Source organism: Tauraco erythrolophus, chromosome 2, assembly GCF_009769465.1.
Source record: "Tauraco erythrolophus isolate bTauEry1 chromosome 2, bTauEry1.pri, whole genome shotgun sequence".
NCBI lineage: Eukaryota > Metazoa > Chordata > Aves > Musophagiformes > Musophagidae > Tauraco > Tauraco erythrolophus.
The window spans coordinates 85,271,487-85,295,611 of NC_141466.1; the positions used below are offsets into that span (position 1 = coordinate 85,271,487).

General features: G+C 41.3%; 1 protein-coding gene across 2 annotated transcripts in view; it reads right to left on the bottom strand.

Annotated features, from left to right (window-relative positions):
• Nucleotides 1-21,747, bottom strand: part of GALNT2 (polypeptide N-acetylgalactosaminyltransferase 2) — a 103,135-nt gene extending 81,388 nt beyond the window's left edge. The window contains exon 1 of one of the 2 annotated variants that reach the window (XM_086627324.1): nucleotides 21,634-21,747. In XM_086627324.1, the coding sequence (XP_086483450.1) occupies nucleotides 21,634-21,747 (114 nt within the window). Of the gene's footprint in view, nucleotides 1-21,588 lie in introns of both variants that reach the window. The other variant, XM_086627317.1, reaches the window with a different exon arrangement.
• Between the last annotated feature and the right edge of the window lie 2,378 nt (nucleotides 21,748-24,125).

Genomic DNA, 24,125 nt, shown 5'->3' on the forward strand with positions numbered 1-24,125 from the left:
CTCACAGAAAGTGCAGTCAAACTTGCAAGCAACAGCAATGATTTTAACTTATTTCCATCTACAACGGCCTTTCTCAACGGCCCTCACTAGGACATTTGCAGCTATGAGGAACATAGCCTATCCATATCCCAGCATAGATACAAGAATGGAAAATTGTCACATTACTAGAAAAAGAAGCATCACAGCAAGTAGATGCTAAGAAAAATAACAGAACACTTTTTATACACTATGCTCATTACTGTACAATACAGCAAAACCAAAGAAGAAGGGTATTTGTAAGCCTCGCTTTGAGGCTTTCTTCTTCACTGCTTGCCTTTTTAAAGCAAAAGAGCTTCCAACATAATACAAAATCACAAAGTTTGAGAAGTTGTTCATAGGCTTGCTTTGGAGTCTAACCAGACAGACTAAGATACAAGATAAGATACAAGATGCTACCGATCACATTGCATACCCCCAAAACAGGGAGAAAATGGAAGTCTAGATTGCCCAGGAGCAAAGCGATGCTACTTTTACAGGTACTAAAGCATCTTCAGTATTAGTTGACAGATTCAGCCCTTGAATTTTGAAATTCACTACTTGGATTTAAAAAAATATTACTACTATTGTGTAATAAGAATATCTGCAACCATGTAGCCTCCTTCAATCCCCAAAAGAAGAGAACTTCATAGCTGCTTGTAAAAACATACTCTGGCATGCACAGTTGTCTGAGCAAGACAGTGGGAAAAATAACCTAGAGTCCAGCACCAGACTTCCCTTTGAATCCAGTTAACACTCCTCTTCAGACTTTCTTCTCCTTACATTCTCCCTCCTCCACAGGAAAAGCCACAAGGATTTATAGCTAAAAATCTGTTGAAAAGCAATTAATTCAATCTACCTCAAATAAGAGAAGAGGAAAGTGTGGGGGAGTAACAATACTGGGGGCTGGTTATAGGCACTGAAAAGAAAAATTTCATTCATACATACCCTGTACTGACAAACAGCTCTTCTTACCCCCTTAAAGGACAATATTGAGAAGAAGAGAAATTTAAATACAGTGAAAATTCTCAGTCTCCTAAGAGTTGTGAAGGATTAGTCAGCTCTTCAAAGCACACTCTTCAAAAACCTAACAACAGCTAAAAATATCAAAAACATTAGTTTATTAAACACAGGAGCACCAATACTGTATTCGGCATACAAATTCCACTCTGTGTGCACTCATTCTGTGTGCAGAATTAGAAAGCTTTGGGTTTAGAAACATTTTTTCTAGAGTTATTGCCTTTGGAGTCTGTGGCAGCTTGACAATTAGTGTCCCATTTCCCAAAACTTCAAGACAAAGACCATTCCACCAGCAGTCTGAGGCTACCAGGTACACCTTCTGCAGAAGCAGTCAATTACTGAACTAGTCAATCAGTAATTACAGTGAACTGGGCATGTTTAAAATCTTAAAATAATTATGTCAGTTTATTTGCTTTCTGCACAAATTGAGACCGCTTATTCACCCATTTAACAGATAAGTACCCATCCAGTACTTTGTAAGATTCACCTTCTGATCGGAAAACAAGCTACTGAAGAGTATGGCAATATTACTACTATGGCAATAGGAAAGACTGCTTGAAAAATTTCCTTTACACTGGAAAACCACACCAGATTGACAAAAACTCTTAAAAGCAGTCACATAGAGGGAGCAATGGCAGGCAAGAATTCCTGTGTGTTGCTGTTAAAAAAAAAAAAGTCACTGAACAGATTGCTTTTTTCTTGCATCAAACCAATGCTTACACTGGCTTCACTGAACAGAAGCACAACAAAGGTATGGCTTACAGTCAAAGATGTTGAAGTAAGATTTTAAAATCTAGAAGGTGCTCTCAACCGCTTATAACAATCAAGTAACATCTCAACTTCTGAATCTAGCTGTTGACCTATAGCTTAAGCATCAGAGGCTAAGTATGAGAGGATTTCCACATGGTGGTAATTTCTACCCATACATCTGTGTTGATAATCCACACCAACAGAGCATATATCCCTGCAGTTCACACACTGTACTCTTGTCATCAGTACCTGCTACGGACAATCTCGGACACGAAAAGCAGAAATGCCAAGTTTTATAACCCTCTCAGTAAATACAAACTCCTGGGTTTGAAAACCAGTTCCTCAAGTCAAGCAACTGAAAATGTCACAAAGGCAGGGAAGTTTCAAGGAAAAGTACTGAGGGTTATATCTGTTTTATGGAATGAATATATTAGAATGAGCAGAACAAAGATGGTTGATTTTGTATGCAACTAGAATAAAGAAATAGCTACATCACCACTCTTCAAAAACAAATTCCCAAGCCTTTGGAGATATGCCATGCCACACGAACACAGACTCCAAGACTGATACTAGAGCAGATTTCTCTGGAAAAAAAAAGCCCACAATGACAACAAATTCAGATCTGGCAGAAACTGTTTGTCAAAATGTCCTTGTGAGGCCATCTTGAAGTTAACCTTCATTCAAAAATCTTTGCTATAAATTCATACTCAAGTTCAGTTTGAAACATCAAATTGCTTAAAGCAGTAAACTGAAGCTTTGCCATCCACCCTCCCACCACCCAATACACACTCTCACTCTGAAGAATTACTTTTTTTGTACGATCATTATATTCTTTGGGCTCTGGTTACCATCAGCACAGTATTGTGTCACACCTTCCCTCCAGCAGAAAGATAACCATGTTATTTTTCTTTCTTTCTGAACTTCTCTTTTTTCACATTAATTTGAGGATTCTCTAAGCAGGAGGGGGGGGGGGGGGGGGCGGGGAGCGAAATTATTCTTGGTTTATGGCAATGTTTCACATAATTTCCTCCCCAAAGGGTACTGGTCTGCACTGGTGGCCAAGAAACCTCAACAGGCAAGAACTCTGTTAGTGTCTACATGTATGGGTTGCATCAGAAAAAGAACTACTGTAAAACAGATAACCTATTACAATCCTACTGGCAGCCAAATTCTTTAAAACCTGCAACAACAGAATAGCATAACTTTCTACAGGACAGGAATTGCATGGCTACTTATTTGCAGTAGTCAAGTATCAGCTGGAAGGGAGAAAACGGGGGGGAGGTGGAAATCAGAGGGATAACACAACCGTTACCAGATGCAAAGAAAACCAGTCAGCACAGAAGGAGAACCTACTCAGTGATCTTTATAAACCAAATCAAAGCTCCCTTCCTGGGGCAGGGCTGACTACGGTCCTTAGCAGAGCAATGAATTAACCCTCCGAATACAGAATTGATTCTTTTTACGTATCATCTTGAAATTCAACATTAATTTTAACTTGTAAGTTTAGTAGCCTCTGTAGTACTGCTATGTAATGACACAAAGAAAGCCTACTAAACCTTACTTGAATTGCAAGCACTGGCTACGCACCAAGATTTTTTTTTTATTACGACGACTGTATACAGAAGACGCTGTTCAGGCTCTGCAGAAGAAAGATTTTGTTATAAAGAACAACATGCTTCTTCAAAAACTCCCAGGAGCTACTTGGTCTCCCAAAGGTTATCACTTTCTGTAAGTCTCAAGGAGGAAAATAATTCCATATATTAAGATTTCATTCCTTTTAGTTAACACTATACAATGAGGAGAGAATGAAGAGAAAAAAGGACTGTCAAATTTGTAATTAAGTATACTTATGCATTAATCATGACCATATGATCACAGTACCATGCCATGAGATAGTTGAGTAACAGTATTTTTGTCTACAGGAGAAAATACAAAGTGCGAATGACCTGTCCACATGGATTTTACTCTACTGCATCAGTCCTTTACAGAGAAAATTATTACAGTGTCTTTATCTCTGTGACATTTCAGGTCAGCATTTCTCTGGTTTGGAAAACATGTTCAACTATAACTGTCGAGTAACTTGAGATCTAGAAAATAAGGTGTTGGTCTGCAGCCTTACTTAGAAAACTGAAGGCTCTGACACTCCTGTTGCTTCAAACTGTAGCACAGAGTAAACGATGTTGAAAGATAATCAGACACATTTTGCAATCCTCAAAAAGAAACAAGCTCCAACATATTTAAGAAGTCTTAAAGATTGTAAACAGTACAATGGTAAAAATATCACAAGCAGATTAAATTAGCTTTTATTTATAAGACATAATACTTTCCACTTGCACTCAATGCAAATAGTTTATAAAGTACAATAGCATGTTTATATCAAATGGTAAAAATATTTTGGAAAAACTGTGCTTGTTATTTCTTGTTGTAATAGTAGAAATCTCCATTCCAATTTCTTTTACAGTAACGTGACAAGACAGGTTTTGGTTAAATTAACAAAAGTGGATGGAGAGGGATGCTGAACATGCAACATATTCAGAATTACTGTATCTCTAAGAAGGCAGTTGCAAAACAGAGCCTTGGCAAATGAACATTGTTGTAAAATACACAGCTTCTCTCAATGAACAGCCCAAGTCTACCACTGAAGGAGAGTTTGAAAACCACACCGTAAAATAAAAAAACAAGTTAAAATATGTAGATACTCAACCACAGGAAAAAATTACGTTGGTAATTTCATCTCCCTTTCATAATTGCAGATATCCTTTCAAAACACCTTCACAATCTTGAAATAAGCTGAAGTCGTCCAACATTAGGGCAGGCATTGACATTTCCAGTGCCGGTCTCGTTCAGCAGAAGTGATGGCCCAAGAAGAAAAACAGACTGAAAAACTAGTTCAACGCTAACTGTTTTGTACCAGAGAGGGATTGAATGCAGTGGGAGCCATGGGCTGCCCATGCTTGCCAGAACCTAATTCACTACCCCCTAAAAGTTACAATGCCAATTCTCAAACAGCCATCGATGGAAAAAAGTAAATTCATTTTAGTTTTCAGACATGTATTCTAGCTTTAGACATAACCTAAACCCAGTATTTCAATGGTTGGAGTCACAGTGACAGTTACAGAGTAAACTGATGCTTCTCTTAAAAGATTTTTGGTACCTTAGTTTTGCCACAGTTCAAGCTTGCAGATTCTCCTACCCAAATGAATCCTTCTAATGATTTTTGAAGCATGGTTTGTGGCTACACAAAACTTAGATTTTTAGATTACTGTGACTTGCAAGTTTTTTTGAAATGTAAAAAAAGCTACAATCCAAATCATCTGGCATCCTAGGATGAAGCACCATGACCGTTGTACTGTTTTCTTAGTTTTGTACACCCCTACGTTATATATGTAATTTCTCTATATATACACCACACTTTACAGCTGCCAAAAAAGACTCCTTAGTATCATGATGGATGTGGTTTCTGTTTCTAGAAGTCTCCTTCTCTGTTAATGCAAATCTGAAGGCAGCTGATGGATTCCATTTCCTCACTATTCAGTCTACAAAAAAAAAATACCCCGATTGTCGTCATTAAAACCCAAACATGACTGAAAAAGAAATAAATCAGTTGAGCTGTGAAGAAGCAACTGAATGGTCAGGTGGAGAGGGATACAACAGCCCAAACAACAAAATATAAACATGAAGGGAACAGCTTTCCACTAATATTTGCTCTTAGTGGGAAATAATTGGCTTTGTCTACAGGTAAACTTGGTAAACGGGTATACTGAACAGCTCAGTCTAAAACTGCATTGTTATTCTCAGCACAGACTATTTACTGTTTCATAAACATCAAAGCTAAGTGAATTTAATGGGATAACTCAAATTGTACATTGTTGCCATTAGTATAAATTAACATCAACCAAAAAAAAACCCATCTGCAGCATGGTATTCTCCCCAGATTTCCTTCAGTTTAACTGGATTTGACTTTCATCTGAAACCAGGTAATACAGGCACCATTTTATGCTAATGGTAAGATTAGTATAAAACACATTTGTTCTCTTAGGGCTTGTGATGACTTCCTGAGACAGCGAAAAGGGAAGTAAAAGGCTATGCTTCTTTAGCATACTTTTCTTTGCTTTTTGACCTGCAGCTTATCTTCACCCTGTTTCTTACTTTTCTTACACAGGATGCTGTGTTGGTGACTGATGAAAATTACGTACAACAGACATCATGCCTTTTAAAACAAAATAGCAGCCTATATCGTTACCTTTCCCTTTTCTGTTGCAGGACACAAGTAAAAGGTGTGTTGGTGTGTGCCAGATACTATTGAAATTATTAGATTCTTGCGGCCCTTCGTCCTCCACGGAAGCTCTGGTTTTGGGCAGAAGAAACAGAAGCAGACAGTTCTTAGTTTAAGTTACTTAATAAACCAGAAACATTTAGCTCTTCTTCATATACAACTATTTAATGCTTAAATCTAGGATCCTAAAAGTTCTAATTAATGGAAAATAATCAAGTGACCATCTAACTTGCTCTTTATAAGCTCCTGCAAAGATAGCAGATTTCCCAAGAAGTATTCACCATACATTCTTTATTCCAAGGCAGGAATACCATTGTGTCAATACCAGTAGCTTTTCAAACTTGCAAGGAAAAGAGAACATGCAATTTATTTACACAGTACTTTTTTTTTTTTTTCAACTAAGATATAAAGAGTACAGCCACTAGAGATGCAAATACAAACCCAAGAGCACAGCACAGAAACTGGGCAAATAGAACTAATACAACTTCTGCTGTACATCTTCAATCCTCAAAGGAGTAAGAGGGCAGTGTATGTTATCAGTCACCTTTACTATCAGAATGAGCATAAGAGCTAGAACTGCACTTCCAGAAAAAATAGGCAGAATCAAGTTAACAGTTGAAAAACTACATGGTGCTATGTGTGAGATAGATTATACTAGGATAAGTAAACAAAAACGGTGATTACTAATATCATGGTAGAGATTAATTACTCCCACTATAAAATGCTAAAAGGCATCTGCATTTTTACTAGACATGAGCTAGTAATTACAGTTTTCTTCAACAGCAAACAAGAATACTCTTGCCTAAAGTATTTAGGGAAATAATTTTAAAGTTAATGGGGACAAATTAAGAGCACATATTTAGGCATGTTAGCATTCAACGGAACAGCAGAAATACAGCCCATACCATATTACCCACCTATTCAAACAGTACAACTGGGACAATTCCCATAGAGTCATAGAACGGTTTGGGTTGGAAAGGACTTTAAAGATCATTTAGTTCCAATCTCCCTGCCATGGGTAGGGACATCTTCCACTACACCAGGTTGCTCAAAGCCTCATCCAGCCTGGCCTTGAACACTTCCAGGGATGGAGCATCCACAACTCCTCTAGGCAACCTGTTCCAGCGACTCACCACCCTCATTGTAAAAATTTCTTCCTAGTATCTAATCGAGATCTCCCCTCTTTCAGTTTAAAGCCATTGCCCCTTGTCCTATCACTACACGCCCTTGTAAAAAGTCCCTCTCCAGCTTTCTTGTAGGCCCCCTTTAAGTACTACAAGGATGTGATAAGATCCCGGAGCCTTCTCTTCTCCAGGCTGAACAGCCCCAACTCTCTCAGCCTATTTTCATAGGTGCTCCAGCCCTCAGATCATTTTCGTGGACCTCCTCTGAACCTGCTTCAACAGCTCCATGTCCTTCTTGTGTTGGGATCCCCAGAGCTGAATGCTGTATTCCAGGTGAGGTCTCACAAGAGCAGAGTAGAGGGGCAGAATCACCTCCCTCACCTGCTGGCCATGCTTCTTTGGATGCAGCCCAGGATATGGTTGGCTTTCTGGGCTGCCAGCGCACATTGCCGGCTCATGTTGAGCTTCTCATCCGCTAGCACTCCCAAGTCCTTCTCCTTCATGCTGCTCTCAATCCATTCTCTGCCCAGCTTGTACTTGTGCTTGGGATTGTCCTGACCCACGTGCAGGACCTTGCACTTGGCCTTGTTGAACTTCATGAGGTTCTCACAGGCCCACCTCTCCAGCCTGTCAAGGTCCCTCTGGATGGCATCCCTTCCCTCCAGCGTGTCCACAACACCACACAGCTTGGTGTCGTCAGCAAACTTGCCGAGGGTGCACTCGATCCCACTGTCCATGTCACTGACAATGATGTTAAATAGCACTGGCCCCAGTACCGACCCCTGAGGAACACCACTCGTCACTGGCCTCCACTTGGACATCGAGCCGTTGACCGCAACTCTGAGTGCAACCACCCAGACAGTTCCTTGTCCACCAAGTGGTCCACACATCTAATCTGTGTCTCTCCAACCTCAACAGTAGTTCTAGCCATGCTAACATCATTGCATTAATTGGCAAGCACTGCTGGCAGAGCTGGGAAAAGCTTTGTTTTCCTGGCAAAATCCAGAACTCAAAGAGAGGGAAGAAGAGAATTGACTGCTTGATCATTGGACTATGGGCAAAAAAAAATAGCATTCAGGCATGCAACAACAACTGTAACTTCCAAAACCAGAAGGAAAGCCAGTACTAGCACTTCCCATCATTTCACTGCCATTTTTGTCACTACTTGTGTAACAGCAAAAGGCCATTCAAACACAGGAGAAATGACTAGAAAATTATTGTTTTAAACTGATAAGCTTGAAAAAAGAAGACTAAACCCTGTCACAAGAAAGCAAACATGCTGACATCCCAGCTGCTACAGCCTACTGCCAGTAAGAGCATAAGAACAGTCTAAATGAAAACATCGTGCAGTTGCCAGAAGAACAGTTATACTGACATACTTCCAAAAAACCTCTCCCATTGGAGACTCTTCTTCCTTCAGCTGACAGAAGACCCAACTAAACAAATTCAGAGCTAGAAAACTGATATCCGCAAGCAGTAGCCGATCACAAAAAGCCAGAAAAAAAACATTCTTTTTAATTATTCTGATAAGATGCTTACATGGAAATACATTTTGCAAACTGATCATTTAATGCCCCCTCTATCACCTCCCTCCAGGAAAAGCCACACATTACTTTAACCTACAGAAGACAAAAGCAGACAAATTTCTTCAACTCACTTAAAAATGCAGATAGCAAACTATGTCACTGTAAAGTTCACACTCCTAGGCATAAAAAAAAGTCAGACTTTTTCAAATATTTTATGAGAAACAGCAGCAAACAAAGCATCAGTATCTACATAAAGGGCACTGTCTTTAGTTTAAAAAAAACCACACACAACCAAAACAAGACAACACAAAACCAAAAATCACACACATACATTTTGCCAAAAACAGTTTTACATCTATCCTCGCTTGTATAATAAAACACAATCTCTACTGAGAAACCTGGCTTACCTAAGAAATTATGTTTAAAAAAATCCACGCTATGCCATGATGTTCTAACAAAGTATTATGACAGTACAAGAGGAAAGTGACAGTCATATAGCTAAGGGGAATTAGGGATAAACTCAAAATAAGATGGTATATAACACTCACATAGAAAAGTATTAATAATTGAAGCAAACTGCAGACACTTATTATTTGTTTTGCATACATAAACAAGTACTTAGTCTTGAGAAATTGCCATAACTTCAGTATTTCTATGGATTATTCTAATAGAAATTGCCATCTTAGGTACAGAGTTTTTACTTAAGTTCTACTACTCACGTCTTTTAAAAAAGAATAACATCTTGGAAGACTATCAAATTCACACACCCACTAACATCCAACACCTTGCTTATTCATCATTATGAACTGGCTTTCATCACAAACTAGGTGCTCTAAAACCAATGTTTTCTTACATACTTTTATAAATCTCCACAAGATTTTACTGCAGCAGTTCCCTTAAAAAAAAAATTCAAAGAAATTTACAATTGAAAAGCAATCAGTTCAGGCATTCAAAGGAAGTAACATCCAAACTACTCCTATACCCCAGGACTCATTGAACAACAACCTTAAATTGCTTTCTTAATACACCTTTGGGAAGACCAAAGACATTGCTATAAGTTAAAAAAAAAAAAATCATTACAGGACACATAACAGCAAGTAGAAGAGTTTTACATCAATTTTCTTGCGTACTTATCCAGATCTGTCACTGGAAACTTTTCTCAGTAACTGGGATAACATCATGAGATGACAGCCACAAACACAGTTAATCTGAACAAATGCCATGGTATTTCCAAACTGTTGCCTGCATCTGAGCCGTAGCTGTTCTTGGAAATAAACATTAGAATATCACAATTCTAAACAAAACTGAACATGCGTGAACTAGAGGTTTCAGAAGTGGTCAACATCAGCCACACTAAGATTAGACACTAGATGTGGTTCACTGCATAGATCGACTGCCACATCAGATCCAGACCCACAATATATTCTAACTCTGTTTCTGCTGAAAGCTTGGCAGCATGAAGTCCCATCACACTTAAATGCTGAAGACTGAAAGCATGAGTTATCCTTTCTATACGATGGGTACGTTAGGACATTATCATTTGTTAAAGTTCATTCAATTACTGAGTTTTAAGTCATAAAAGCCAGTTCTCTAATGTAGCTTCTTGAGACACACATAGACAAAAGGGTTTGGTTTTGAGTGAAAGGCCACACAAGAATTTCTATTGTAAGACCACAGCTAACATCCACACACAGGTACCTAAATCATATTAGGAGGAAGCCCTTTTCTAAGTTCATGGTGTAGAAATAATCTGTTAAAACCATTCTATCATTTGCACAACAGAACTGGTACTCTAGACAGCAGTATAATGCAACAACAGTCCAAAGTCTCCCAAATAAGTGGTGGCATCTTTTCACCAGACTTCCCAATACTGTCAGACAGTGTTTACAATAGCCAAGTTTACCAAGGAAAGGATTACTTCTACACAGACAACCTCGCAAATGTACTTCTTGAAACCGTCAAAAATATTTTCTACATGCTTAAAACAACCCAAAAAACAAAACACACACCGCTTTGGCAAATCAGTAGATAAAGACACAATTATAGACAAATTCAGAACATTTGCAACCACTAAGGAATAATAATGACAAATTTAAAAAAAAAATTTAAAAAAACACACTCCAAGACCATCCATGTGCATAAGACCAGTTTTTGCCTCAGTTTCTGGCTCTTGAGATTGCAAGCACACATGAGAGAACATTAAATGATTGCAGAGTGATTTTATCATCTTGATTTTCTAGCTATTGTTCCCAGGATACAAGTAATATTTTTCCTAGAACACCACTATGAGCCGCATTAGTTACCGCAGTAGGTAACTGAAATGGATTTTTAAGCAAATAGCTTTTGCTGTGTATAAAGTCAAGTACTTCAGGTCTAGGCTAAAGGGAACATCAAGATCAATCTCTTGCTTATTTTTTCTAGAGAATATTCAGAAAGTATTGACAATAACTGAACAATTGTACCTTAATGAAGCGTACTGCATCCTTATCAAGTCTCTCTCACAAACCTGACAGTCACTGCAGGCAAGTCCTTCAAAACTTTTTTCTCCTCTGATCAGTATAAGTTTTGCCCTAATGTATTTCTAACCCTTATGATACCTCAGTGGTGGTATCAACAATCTTCTGCTTGGTTCAGTATTCCCACTAAGAATCTACCAGGCCAAACAATGCTCACGCTTATGTTTCTATAAAGACCAAAAAAAAAGAAAAAAGTTTCCTCGAAAAATGTTCTACGCACATTTTTTACTGTACAAAGAAGCCCTGTCCCTCCCCCTGCACTTTTTGCACATTAGCTTTAAGTATGAAACCTAAGGATGCAAACAAGCACTGCTGTTCGCTAGGCCACTACCCACTACTTTTACTTGAAATACTTCTTTCAGACTCCAAATGCCTTTTTATTTAACTACCAACACCTGCAAGTTCTTATGACATGCTTATTAACAGAAAGCACACAGCTTAGCTAATGGGGTGGAGGGATTGTCTTTGACAGACATCTATCAGTTTAAGAGTATTAAGAATGGTTCTTAAAAGTGCACCAAGTGACAGAGCCGAGCTCTAGCTCTCTCACGGGGTCCACCTACAGAGAATACAGAAAGCAAGCTCGATGCTGCATCAGTGGAACGAAAAGGAACACTTCCTTAATTAAAACTTCAGAAAGTATTCACTAACATAGCATATACAGGTAATAACCATCCCACATGCTAGAACAGTCAGTTCACCATTCGTTGAGACTGAATGACAGAGCACACCTTTGTGTCAACAGCTGTTGGCAGAGCGATAGGGTAAAAACCCAAATCCACATTGTGTTGGGAGAGCACAACCCAGAGGACTAAAGAACACCCCGTTTGGCTCCAGATAGATAATGCTGGAGAAAACGAGCACGGTTGCTGTTAATGGATGGATGGTCTAGTACGGTAACCAGGAGGACTGAGGCATTTCACTGCAGCAAGAGACATGTCACCCCTCATAACAAGAGCTTATTACACTGTCTGGACAACATAACCCTGATTTTGTGGAAACACTCCAGCAGACATATACTGTAATTCGATCGCCCCCACATTTTCAGTAGGTCTCCCTACCACAGCAGTGGTTTTGTGACAGGGACGTTTCCCACTGGTTGAACAACAACCTGTAAGTGCATAGGCTAGCCCTATATAACTAGCTACCTATTAGTCAGTAGCAGCTTGCTACCAAACTAATTAATGAGAAGGAAATTCTCCTTTTCCTTAACAAGGTCTTAGGAGAGCCCAAGTGTACATGAGTGAACAGACTTTTTCACTTCATTTAAAGATGCAAGAAAAAGAAAAGCCAAGCTATCTAAAAACCTTAACATTTCATCTCACTAAAGCATATATCCGTATATATACTCATATATTTATTTGCCATCCTTAAACTGACAGCTAGAGCAAATTTATTTTAGTAACCAAAACTAATTTGAGCTCTGCTGATTATTTCCAAGGTGGCTAAACATTTGGAACTTCATACAAGGAGAAAACATTTTCTTCTCATCAAGTCATAGCTCTTTGAGGATTTGTACACAATAGCATTAGCTTGGTGCCAATTCCTTGTATAATCTTTCCCTGGCTAAAGTCTTTTTGTTTCAAGCAGATCTGTTACTCAGAACAGTCTATTGCACTTTGCTGACACCCAAATTCTGCAGAATCTCTAGTTATTCTTTGCTTTCCTTGAAAAAGTGCCCAGGTTTTATGACAATTTTACAACTTCAGAAAAGTTATTCAACAACTGAACCTGCAACCTTTTCAATAGGCTTTTTTTCCCGTAAGAGACTGCAGTTATAAAGACGACAAATCCAAATTATTGCCTTTGATGTGCACTACATAGCAGTTTTGGGGATATATGGAATGCTCTAAAATTCAGACTTTCTGTTCTTTTACTGTCTTCTTCCTTTCCCATTTGAATTTCATAAATGGAGCTCAAAACTAGCATCTGCTTGAATAGTCCCTTTACACAGATGTGCTCTGTCAGGTGGTGGAGCTACTTGAACGAGCATATATTAACTTGTTTAAAGGACAATAAAGGTACCCTGGGCAAGTAACAAAAACAGTGTATAAAAAAGGGATGGTGGGGGAAAACAAACAGGCTAGAGATGAAAAGGCAACTGGAAAAAAGTGTTGACAGTAATTAGCACAAGCTACATTGGAAGGCTGCCATATGAACAAGTTACTTTGTTTTCTCTGAAGAAAAACAACTTTAACATGCAAGTCGATAGACATATACACAAAAAAAACCCACCACAATACATGAAAAAAAATCCCACACCAACCCCCAAAAAAAGCCTACCTTAAAGCCACAATGGAATTCTAAAATACTCCACATTCCAACAGGGGATGTATCAGTCACAGTTTACAGAAGGAAAACAGATGCTGACTTTTTTCCACTTTCTTGATCACTAACAACTGCCACAGGACACAATAAATAGTCTAGAGCTGCTTCATTCAGGGTAAGATTATTCGACAAATAAACACTTGGAGAATGACAGGTAAGCATGTACTAGGTATGCATCACTAACATACAGGTTTCATAAAATAATTCATTCTCCAAATAATGGAGAGAAAAAAACCCCCACACATTTAAAAATCTTCAATTCCACTTGGCAGGAGAGGTCTCCCATATGAAGCTTTCTGTGAAAGAACTTTAAGGACCCAGAGGGAACATGAAACGGTTCAGTTTCTAGCATTATCCAGACTATCTTATGCTATGTCTTTAAATTCCCAAACACATAAAATGATCATTTTGATGTGGACATATAACTTTTTTTTTTTTCAGTCCTCTCTCCTCAATCTATCCCTCATTCCTTTGAAAGCTTACATGAAAGGGAAAAGCTGAAGAGAAGATGAGCACCTATCCATATCAAAACAAACAGCATGAAAGAACGCACCCAGGCTTTAAAATTTTTAGAGCTTAAGATACCACCACTTTGAATTACATAACAGCAATAAAACAACCTGCTTAGCGTTTCCTTCTGTAACACCCACGCTGATACGCTGTTTCCACATTATCCCGATATATTCGGGCAATGACATTCAGCCCTATATGCCTGAAAGAAAAAATATGCAAATCTCTCACTGCTTCCTGCAGATTCATTATTAGATTCCGAACATATTGCCAACACGTGGCCCTGCCAATGTATTGGCAAGATACGTTTTCTCCACTAAGTCCTAATAAAAATCACATTTAATAACAAGTTATCAACGGTTAAGGAGTTAAAAAACCTGGTACAACACCTGGCTATGCATGGATTTGTACCGCTATAGCTAAACTGTTGTCAAGAGTAGGTTATTTAAGAAAAGATTTAAGCAGACCAAATCAACTTAAACAAAAATACAAGTTTATAATTCGCACTGACTTTAATTGAAAAACTTATATTTGTCACCCGAGTTGTACAGGATCAACTGTGTCCCAATGTTTTCTTTTCAAATAGATTTAACTTAACCAAAAGTACCGTATATTAAATTATTTATAAATTATACGTAGTTAACAAAAAGCCAGCTAAAAAAACTTAGCCTAGGCTGTCTGCTGAAATTATTATTTTTAAACAGTTTCTAAGCACGCAACCAGGGCTAGTCTCTCATGACACTCAGTAGAGATAAAGCACCATTGTGAGCAGCTTTCTAGCAGACAATACCACGTCTCTGATCTGACCTACCATCATCTTACCAAAGCAGTATCAGTTATACACAAGCAGTTGGATACCACATAACTTTGTAAATCGAAGAGGAAAGGACCAAAAGAACAAAAAGAACAGACCAAAAAAAAAAAAAAAAAAAAGAAAAATAATCAGGATTTGTAAGGAAAAACACATGAAATTATCATGTAATTTTGAAGACCGAGATTGACGTTCTCTAAAACACGTTTAAATGGTTTATATTTTGTTTTTCTAGGTTGGTCTAAAGATCAAGTGATGACAATTTCAGTTTGGTAATCACCACTGAGATGGATTTTTAATATTCTTTTACTTCATGTGAAGTAATATTGTGCCTTTCCTAAATTAGAAAAACGTGCTATTATAGCAGTTTTCATGTTGTGTTTTTGGAAGGATCTAGAACACGTGGAAAGAAAGATTGGCATTTATTTGCAATACAACTCAAAACACAAGACCAACAAGCCGGAACAGGCAAGGTACACGGCACACTTCATTAGTATGTTACTTAATTTTTAAACAATATCTGTAAAAGACAGATCACTACATCTTTCAAAATTTGTACATGGAGATCACAGTGAGCAGCAAACCAGAGTAACAATGGAGTAACACTGAAAAGCACAGCAAACTACTACAATACCCACATGAAAAGGAAAAACTAGAGGGAAAAGCGGGTTAACTAACCTATTTCATATGAAATTACTGAAGAAGTCATTCTTGTTTCCCCAACCCCTTCTGCCATTACTACAGCCCTGCTCTGCTTCTCCATTTATGAAACAAAATAGCTATCAGTAATTCAAGAGCAAGAGCATCTTTACCAAAGCCAGAGTCATCAGTTTCTTGTCTGGCATGTTGCAGGGAACAACACAACAGTCTTCTAGCTAAGAATTAATTTCTCATCACCCCTCTACATCAACTGGAAATCCCCACTGAAGCAGTTCAAATAGCAGGGGAGAAAAAGGGAAGTGCCCAACACGACCATACACCTAAACAGATTGCACAAAATTTGCATTTGACTGTCTTTCTATTGCACTCAGAGTTAAATTTTATAAAGTAATCCACAAAAGCAAGTGATTGAATTGCCAAGACAGTCATTTTGTCAAGTGACATATGTTAGATTTAGAAAACATACATGTACAACAAACTTCAGAGACTCATTTTTACATTCTAGATAGAGGATGACAGCTTAATTATTGAAGTGCCTGGGCATTTAATTTCTTTCCCATTTATTATAGAACTGTATAGAAGAAAAACATCTGTTAGTAGAAACTGTAACTTGTTACACAGAGGAACATCCTTTTCTGTCTCTTTGCACCTTCCAGGAAGTTAAATCCATAGAAAGAACATATGCTAATTTGACATTTTTTAACCTTTGGTATCCTCACTTGTCTAAAGATCAAGAGATCAGAAATCACATCCAACATCACATCATATAAGGGACTGAAGTTACATTTAAAAACGATGCAGCAAAATAAACTTCGTATTTAGCAATTAAAACGGGCAATGCCTTCCTCAGATGAAAGAAAACAACAGAATTGGGGAGGTTACTTCGTAACCCTTCCAAAAAGCAGCTCTACTGCCTTCAGGCACCTTGAGAGAAACAGTCAAAGGAAGTTACACTCCACAGTTTCATTCTCTAACAAAAACAGGTTAATGCACCTAAAGTTAAAACACATTTCCTTTTTCCTCCTACTTAAACCTTCAAAAAGAAACTTAGGTACACTAAATCTGTAATATATGTAGCACTCTTGCTCTCCTATGTACGTCATTATGCAAAATGGCAATAAGAGCTTCATTTAACAGTAGCTGAAATAGTTCAAGGATTCCAAAAAAGGAGAAAAGAAAGAGGAAAAAAAAGCTTTGAGTATGCTGAAAGGAGCTATTCTAAAGTTTTATCCTTGTAGAACAAGAACTTACAAAGCTTGCTTCTTTTTCCCCTGCCTTCCCCAAAGTGATCGAGTTACTTTTAATCAGCCACATACTCAAGGCAAAGCATCACCCTTTACCTTCGTGTTGCTTTCATCTCAGCTAGCTCCATGGTACAGCCACCTATCAAAAGTCTGCTTCAAAATAAAAAAATAAAATTAAAAAAAAAAAAAACAACAAACAACACAAAACCAGAATACAGAAAGGAAAAACAGTACTATGTACAGGGCAATAACCAGTTCTTCAGGAGAAGCATGCCTCCTTGTGGCTCAACTAACCCTAAATTAGATTTCTCCAACTTGTTCCATTACACCCAGTAAATCTGGTGAGCTAAGAGTAACAAGCTTCCAGTTCAAGGTGGTTTGAGGGTTTGCATTTGTTGGGGTTTGATTTTTTTTGTTTGGGTTTTGTGGTGAGGGGGAGGTTCTTTTTTTTTGAGGGGGCGCGGGGGGGGACAGAGTTGATGAAAAAGAAAGAGGTTTCTTACTTTAAGAAGCACTGGCAAAAGTTATCCATCTCTCATTACTGAAAGATTGCTTTTTAGCCTCCTTCTCCAGATAGCAAAGAAGAGGTGGGAGGGAACAGAGGCCCCACTTAAAAAACAACTGACATTCTGTACATGGCAGCAAAAGCTTGTTACCACTCTGGCACCTAAATCCAGAAGGCTCCAAACCTATCAGGCCTCTCTCAATACCTTAGATTTCAGCAGTAAATCCCCTTCCTGCCTACAGGTCTCCTTCAGTGTACACCTAGGAGGATTTCACTCCTGGCAGTGGTGAAGCGTTTTGTGCTTTCAACAAGATGCAGACGTTCCTCTGTCTTGCCTGAAGGGCTCAATTACACAGGGCTACTTTCTTAATGCATAGAAGAGTAAGTTCTTCAGAAAACAGCTGGAGGGTTCAGCTCTTTTATTATTTTTTTCCCCTCCTTCAATCCAGTCACTCTATTGTCCAAGAGTTTAGTGGTTAGAGAACTCAAAACTTGTGTGAAAAACACACAAATCCAAATTCACACCAGTCTTAGGACGGTATCAAATCATCAGGATGATTTTGGCTTGGGAGGGCATGAGTAGCTTTCTAACCATCTTGGAAAAGCTGCTCCATTTTCTGTAAGCCTGAGACACAGAGCATGAACTGCTTTTGCTACGGGTTAGGAAATTCATCCACGAAAAGAAGGAAAGTTCCAGTCTCCACTCCAAAGGCTTTTTAATATAAAACACATTAGGTGAACACAAAAGTAGCCCACGTTTTTCTCAGTCTCGCAACTGTTGAGTCTGCAGCTTGCCTTCTTCCGTGTCACAGCCTCTGTTTTGAGAACTGTTTCTCTAACCTTTAAACAAGTGAATCAGACTCGCTCTTTCCACTCTACAACCCAGTGATCTGGTTGGAAAAGGAGTGAGCAGAATCCACGGCACACTCATGCTTACTAACATTTTAACTGGAGATTCACTAGAGGGGAGAAGAGAAGTAAAGAAAATAAAAGAAGAAAAAAGTCATTTCTGTCCCCTCCAAGCACATTTTGAATGAAAGGCTTCAACTCTACCCTTTCCTTCTTTTCAAGGAAAAATAAAAAAAAAGAAAAAGGCTGTCACACTCTAAATTCCAGATGTGGAAGACACCATTCCTTTCTACTACAGTTTTTATGCCCAGAATGAGAATCCTTGTACCTTCCTATTTTTTTGTTATTATTATTTACACATTTATGAATGCGATAACTCCTACTTTGTGTGCTTTAGACCATTTCACACCTGCTCAGCTCCTACCAGGCCAGAGCACTGCACTCAGGGCTGTGAATTCTAACACTGTTGCCAGAGGCCAAAAACTTAGGCAAGGCTGTACGGAACACTGCAACATCCAAATGGCTTCACAGATCTCATTAGAAAGGTGGTAAATAAGTAGAAACTTACATTAACTCTGACACTACTCTAATAAGAAAAGCAAAGGAAAAAATAAATAAAATAAAATCATTCCCTTCTCTTACTTGGGTGCAATCCTAGCAAAGGGCAAACACCTTCAACTCTACTGAAGAGAAAGGGAACTGGTGGCGTTCATCACATCACAGGACTGGCTGCCGTACCAAATAAGTTTAGTATGTCTGGATAACACACTAGGTCTGTGTATGGAAAAAAAAAAATTCCTTATGGAAAAAAAACATTCCGTTTGTATAGCCAGATCTGTAATGAACATGCATATTACTTATACAAATGAAGAACTATCCCCTCCCGGCTTTTGTAATTTTATAAACTGAACACGGCAGAGACTTCAGTTTATGAAAAGTGATGTTCTGTAAGCAACTCGAGTTTCCATTATATTGAAAGAGTGGACAAGAAATAAGGGCTACATGAAGTCATACACAACAAGAAATTTACTACAGCAGGGTTTCTGTTCGTAAGTTTGAGACAGTTTGTGTTTTTGCTTTATACCAGGGTCTGACACTAAGTTAATAAGCCTTTCATTGAGATTCAAAAGCTATTACGTTACACACATCTTCCTCTACTTATATCTGCTAACCTACACTGAGGCCCAGGATTAAATTTTACGCTTCGCTGACAGAAAATAGAATCTTAAATCACCAATCCACACATAATTGTTAATTTCCCCACTTGTTTCTTGTGGTGATAGTACCTACTTTCTTCCTTACCATGGTCTTACTTTAAAACTTTCACATTTTTAAACCTAACACTAAGCTTCAGCTCAGGCCCATGAAATGTCTCATTTTCTTTAAATTATCTTTACTTAACTCTCTCAACTACCCAGACCACTAAGATTTACTAAATTGTGCGCAGAACGATAGCAAATTATACTACTGAAGCAAGTATCAGGATCATAGATCTCTTGAAACCATAATAAAAACTCCTACTAATATCAATAATAAACAGTAGCAGGTTCTAGCAGATGAAGTATCAGACTCCTACTCAGAAAAACTGGTTTCTTTTCTATTTTATTCTCACCTAAACTTCTAGGTGACCTTGGACAAATCACTATCCCCACACTGCAGATTCCCCAGCAGTGAAAAGGAACTGAACAGAGTTGCAAATTTGTCTAGAAACTCCAAATGAAACACACCGTAAGAGTTAAAAGTGTATTTCCCTACCTGAAGATATATTTGCCTTAGATAGCTTTTCTTTATCCCATTATACATCAGCAGCAGCGTAAGATTGCTTTTACTTTCTAAATACACTCTGGTGGTTCTTCAAGAAAGGCTTTAGGCTACTGCCTGACTTTTTATCACATGCTTGATCTATTTCTGCTACTGTATCTACTCTGACGGACCAAGAGCATGTATTGAGCAACACACACTTTACGCTTACTTTAACGTCTGACATCAAAAGTTGCTGTTCAACACATTCCTAAGCTACGGAGAGAAAATAAAACAGGACACATCAGAACAGAGAGCCAATCATCAATGAGTAGTGACTCATTCTCTAGACCCCTGCTCACGTAAGTAGTCTTGTAAGTAACCACGCAAGTATTTGCTTCCACAACCAGCCACGGGAACAGTCATCAGCAGATTTTTACCAGGAATACATGCACTGATGAACCGAACTGCATCAGAGCAACATAAAGAGAGTTCTCTTCTTACACACTGCTAGACTTAAGAAACATTACTTTTCATTTAACAGGAGACTGCCATTTATTAGCAAACAACAGTGCTTAGCTGCAGCTTACTTGCTGTCTTCGCATTTCTAGGTTTGTTTGGATTTTTTTGAAAAATGACACAATTATGAGATGCTTTTTCACCTGTTCTATTCCAAAATATAAGGCTTTGGCAACAGTTTCTAAAAGGTCTTGGCTTTGCTAGACTTTGGGGTAAAAAAGCCCACAAAAAAAAAAAAAGAAGCACTTGTTCATAATTAATTTTTCTAAGCAGAGCTAGCAGATAAAGTTGCCACTTGCCACATCACACCACGAAAAACCTCTTTTGATTGACACAAACGTGAACTATGACGCACTTAACTTCCAGCTATTTTCCTGATCAATGAATTACTACAACACATTGAAAAATTTATTTGACAAGTTGATGGACAGAACAATGCAAAATTACTCTTGTACTGTTAATAGACAACTTCGTAAACATTAGTAACTGAGTCGTTAAAAAAAAAAAAGGAAGAGACAGACCTTCTACACCACAGACATGAAATGTGACAAATCCAGCTATTTCCTCAAACATCGCAAAGCCGATCAGAAAACTGTATCTGTCAGGCGTAGCGCTAAGGAGAAAGGAAATCGCTGTGCATCCAAGAGGGAAAAGAAAAGGGGAAAAAGCATTTGCAGCTCGGATCCTCGCGTATTCTCTAGGTGGGAACACAAGCCCAAACGACTCCGGTGCTGGTGGGGGAAAGAAGGAAGGGGCAGACGCTATCCGCCGGGAGGCGAGCGGAGCCGAGGCGGCCCCCACCCCCCCGCCCGCCCGCCCCATCCCGGAGCGCAGTCCAGGCTCCCGCCGCCGCCCGCCCCGCGCTCCCCTCCCACACCAACTTCCCCCGGCCCGGGACGTGGCCGGCCGCCGTTGGACAGCCAGCGCCGTGACGAGGCTGAAACCGGTCTGAAGTCCACGAAGAAGCCATCTGCCTCCGGGAAACGAGCTGGGGAAGAGCGGGCGGGCGGGCGGAACGACGGGCGAGCGGGAAGGAGAAGCCCGGAGGAATTCCACCCCGCCCGAAAGCGAGCGCCCCTCCGCCCCGTGGGGGTGAGGAGACCCCGCCGCCGACCCTGCCCCCGCCCCGAGGACCGGGCAGCGCCGGCTCCGGCTCGGCCCGAGCCGCCCCGCCGCCGGGACGCGGAGCGGGCGCACCTTCCTCGCCCGCCCCGCGCTGCGCTCCGAGGTGGGCTCTCACCTTCCTCCCGCCGCCGCCGGCCAGCGCGGCGCTGCCGCCCGAGTACATGTAGTAGGCGATGCCCAGCACCCAGAGGAAGGCGAAGCAGAGCAGCAGCCGAGACCTGCGCCGCATCCTCCCTCTCTCCCTCCCGCGCCGCCGCCAGGCCACCAGGAAACGGCCAGCAGCAGCCGCCGCCTCCGCTGCTGCCGCCGCCGCGCAGGGTCAGGGGGCAGAGGGCGAACGCCCGCCCCCCGACCAATCCCGCGCCGCCCGGCCCCGCGGGGGGCGGGCCGGGGCGGGGCGGGGCTACCGGCGTCGCCATGGTTGCAGCACGCCAGGCCGCCGGCCGCGCCACCGCCGCCTCCCTCGCGGGCAGGGGCCGCTCCCCGCTCCGCGGCGGCGGGGCGCGCACCGGCACGGCGCGACCCAGCCCGCCACGCCCGCGGCCGGCTCCTCCGGGCCCTCCCTGCCGGCGGTCGGCGGGATCCTCGGCGCCTGCCCGAGGGGCGCGCGTTGCCGCCGCTCCGCGCCTCGCGGCCAGCGGCGGGAGGCAACCACTTCACCGCCTTGAGGCGGCGGGGCCGCCCCCACCGGCTGCGCCGTCCCCGGCCGGGCGGGGTCAGCAGCCGGCCCGCGCCCGCGGCGTGGCTCTGGAGCCGCGCTGGGGGCCGCCCGGCGGGCGCGGTGCGCCCTGGGCCCCGTCCCGCCACCTCCCAGCCCAGCCTGCCTCTGGCCCAAAGTGGCGAAGTGTCCGCGGCCGCGCTCCGTGGAGCGGTCGATGGGCTCCCTGCGCAGCCGGGGCATGGGCAGCGCCGGGACTGGGACCTCTGGGTGAGGGGTGGTCCCGGATCGCAGGGTTTGCTGGTGGCTGCATCCGCGTTCAGTGCAGTCTCCGAGCACTGTAGTACATCACGGATGTGTTGGTCACTCCTCTTTAGGATTGTCACACTCCCACCCGTATTGTCTGAGAAACTCCAGGCTGGACACCACAAGTCGTGTCTCTGTCTCTCTCCCTGTTGAGAACAGGCTTTATGATGATGGTGTCCTTGAAGTCACTTGTGGCAGGTACTGAGCTGGTCTTCATTAAACCTCAAAAGTGAGAAAGCAAAGCCATGTTGCATAATGCCCAGTGTCCTCTGCATGACAGGATCTGCATCTCATCTGATAAGTCTCCACCTTTTTCATGTTATTTAAGAGATTCTTCTGTGGCCTTATGGGAGACATCAAGGTCTGACAAGCATGTCGTACCACTAAGGTCACGCACCCACTCCCCTGGAGCTTCTGGGGTCACTGCATTACTCAGGCAGCAGTGCCCGGTCTGGAAGCACAGTCACCCCTGCGCAGGCCTAAAGGGACCTCTGGGGCACTCTGCTTGGGACTTCCCCGGAGGTTGACCCAAGTGGAGAGCTCCACTCTTAGAGGCTGGTCTGCTGATACAGAGTCATTGCCTGGTAAAATTACTTTTCTTTCTGCTTACCCAGTTCCAGCCTTAAACAAGTCAGGGCAGACGCTACACTGCTGCTGGCTCTCACTTTGGTTCACTGATTTGTGCATGCACCGCTCACACTGCTCTTTTTCCGTGCCACTGAGTTTCCCTGTCATTTGGCATTTGCTGCTATCTTATCCCACTGTGAGACATCAAGAAATGAGAACGCAAAACTAAAAAGTGAAGAGACACATTCCCTAACAATTAAAACGCACCTGTATTTCAGAGCCACGGTATCCACTCAAGGCAGAACATTCCTGGGTTTTAAAGGTTTTCCTTGCCATTTCACCAGGTTTTATCAATAGGTTGTTTTACTGCCACCCATTCTGACTGTACCCCATGTTTCCATGCTCCTCCCATCTATACCACTGTCAGACCTCTGCCGGTCCAGACACACCAGTGGCTTCAGAGCCTCTCCAGAAGACTGGAAGCCAAGCTGTGCCAGGATGTGGCAGGGGCCAGGGGTCTGGCAGAAATTCTGTTGCATGAGCTGGAAAAGATCCTGCAGCCAGAAGAAATGGCATCAAAAGCCCACCTGCTCACAGTCACTCCACTGACGGTCTCGTCAGGGAGGTGATTCATGTCAGTGTTGGCACTGCCTGGACAGAAGTTGTCTGGCATGTAAAGATTTCAGTGAATAACTGCACACCTTCCCACCTGCCAGAGTCCTGATGGAGAGATAGAATGGGTGAAAAGACAAAGGAAGAAATCCTAAATAAGTTATTTGTTCAGGGAATGTAAAATAAAGAGATCTCTTTCTTCAGAGCAAATTACTCTTTCAATAAACTCAGCATTACGATTCTTGGTTTTGGAGAGAGTTGAAGAGAGACACCTAATTTGTGCAAAATACAAGTTTTGGAATCAAATAACTGGCATCTATTGAAGTGAGGTACACTGGAGACTATGGGCTGCCGGGAGACACGCAGATGTTCTGGACGAGTTTTCCATTTATTCAAAGTCTGTTTGATGCAAGTGAGAGTGGTTCCTGCAAAAGCACCGATTGCGCCTGCGTCTAAAAAGACAC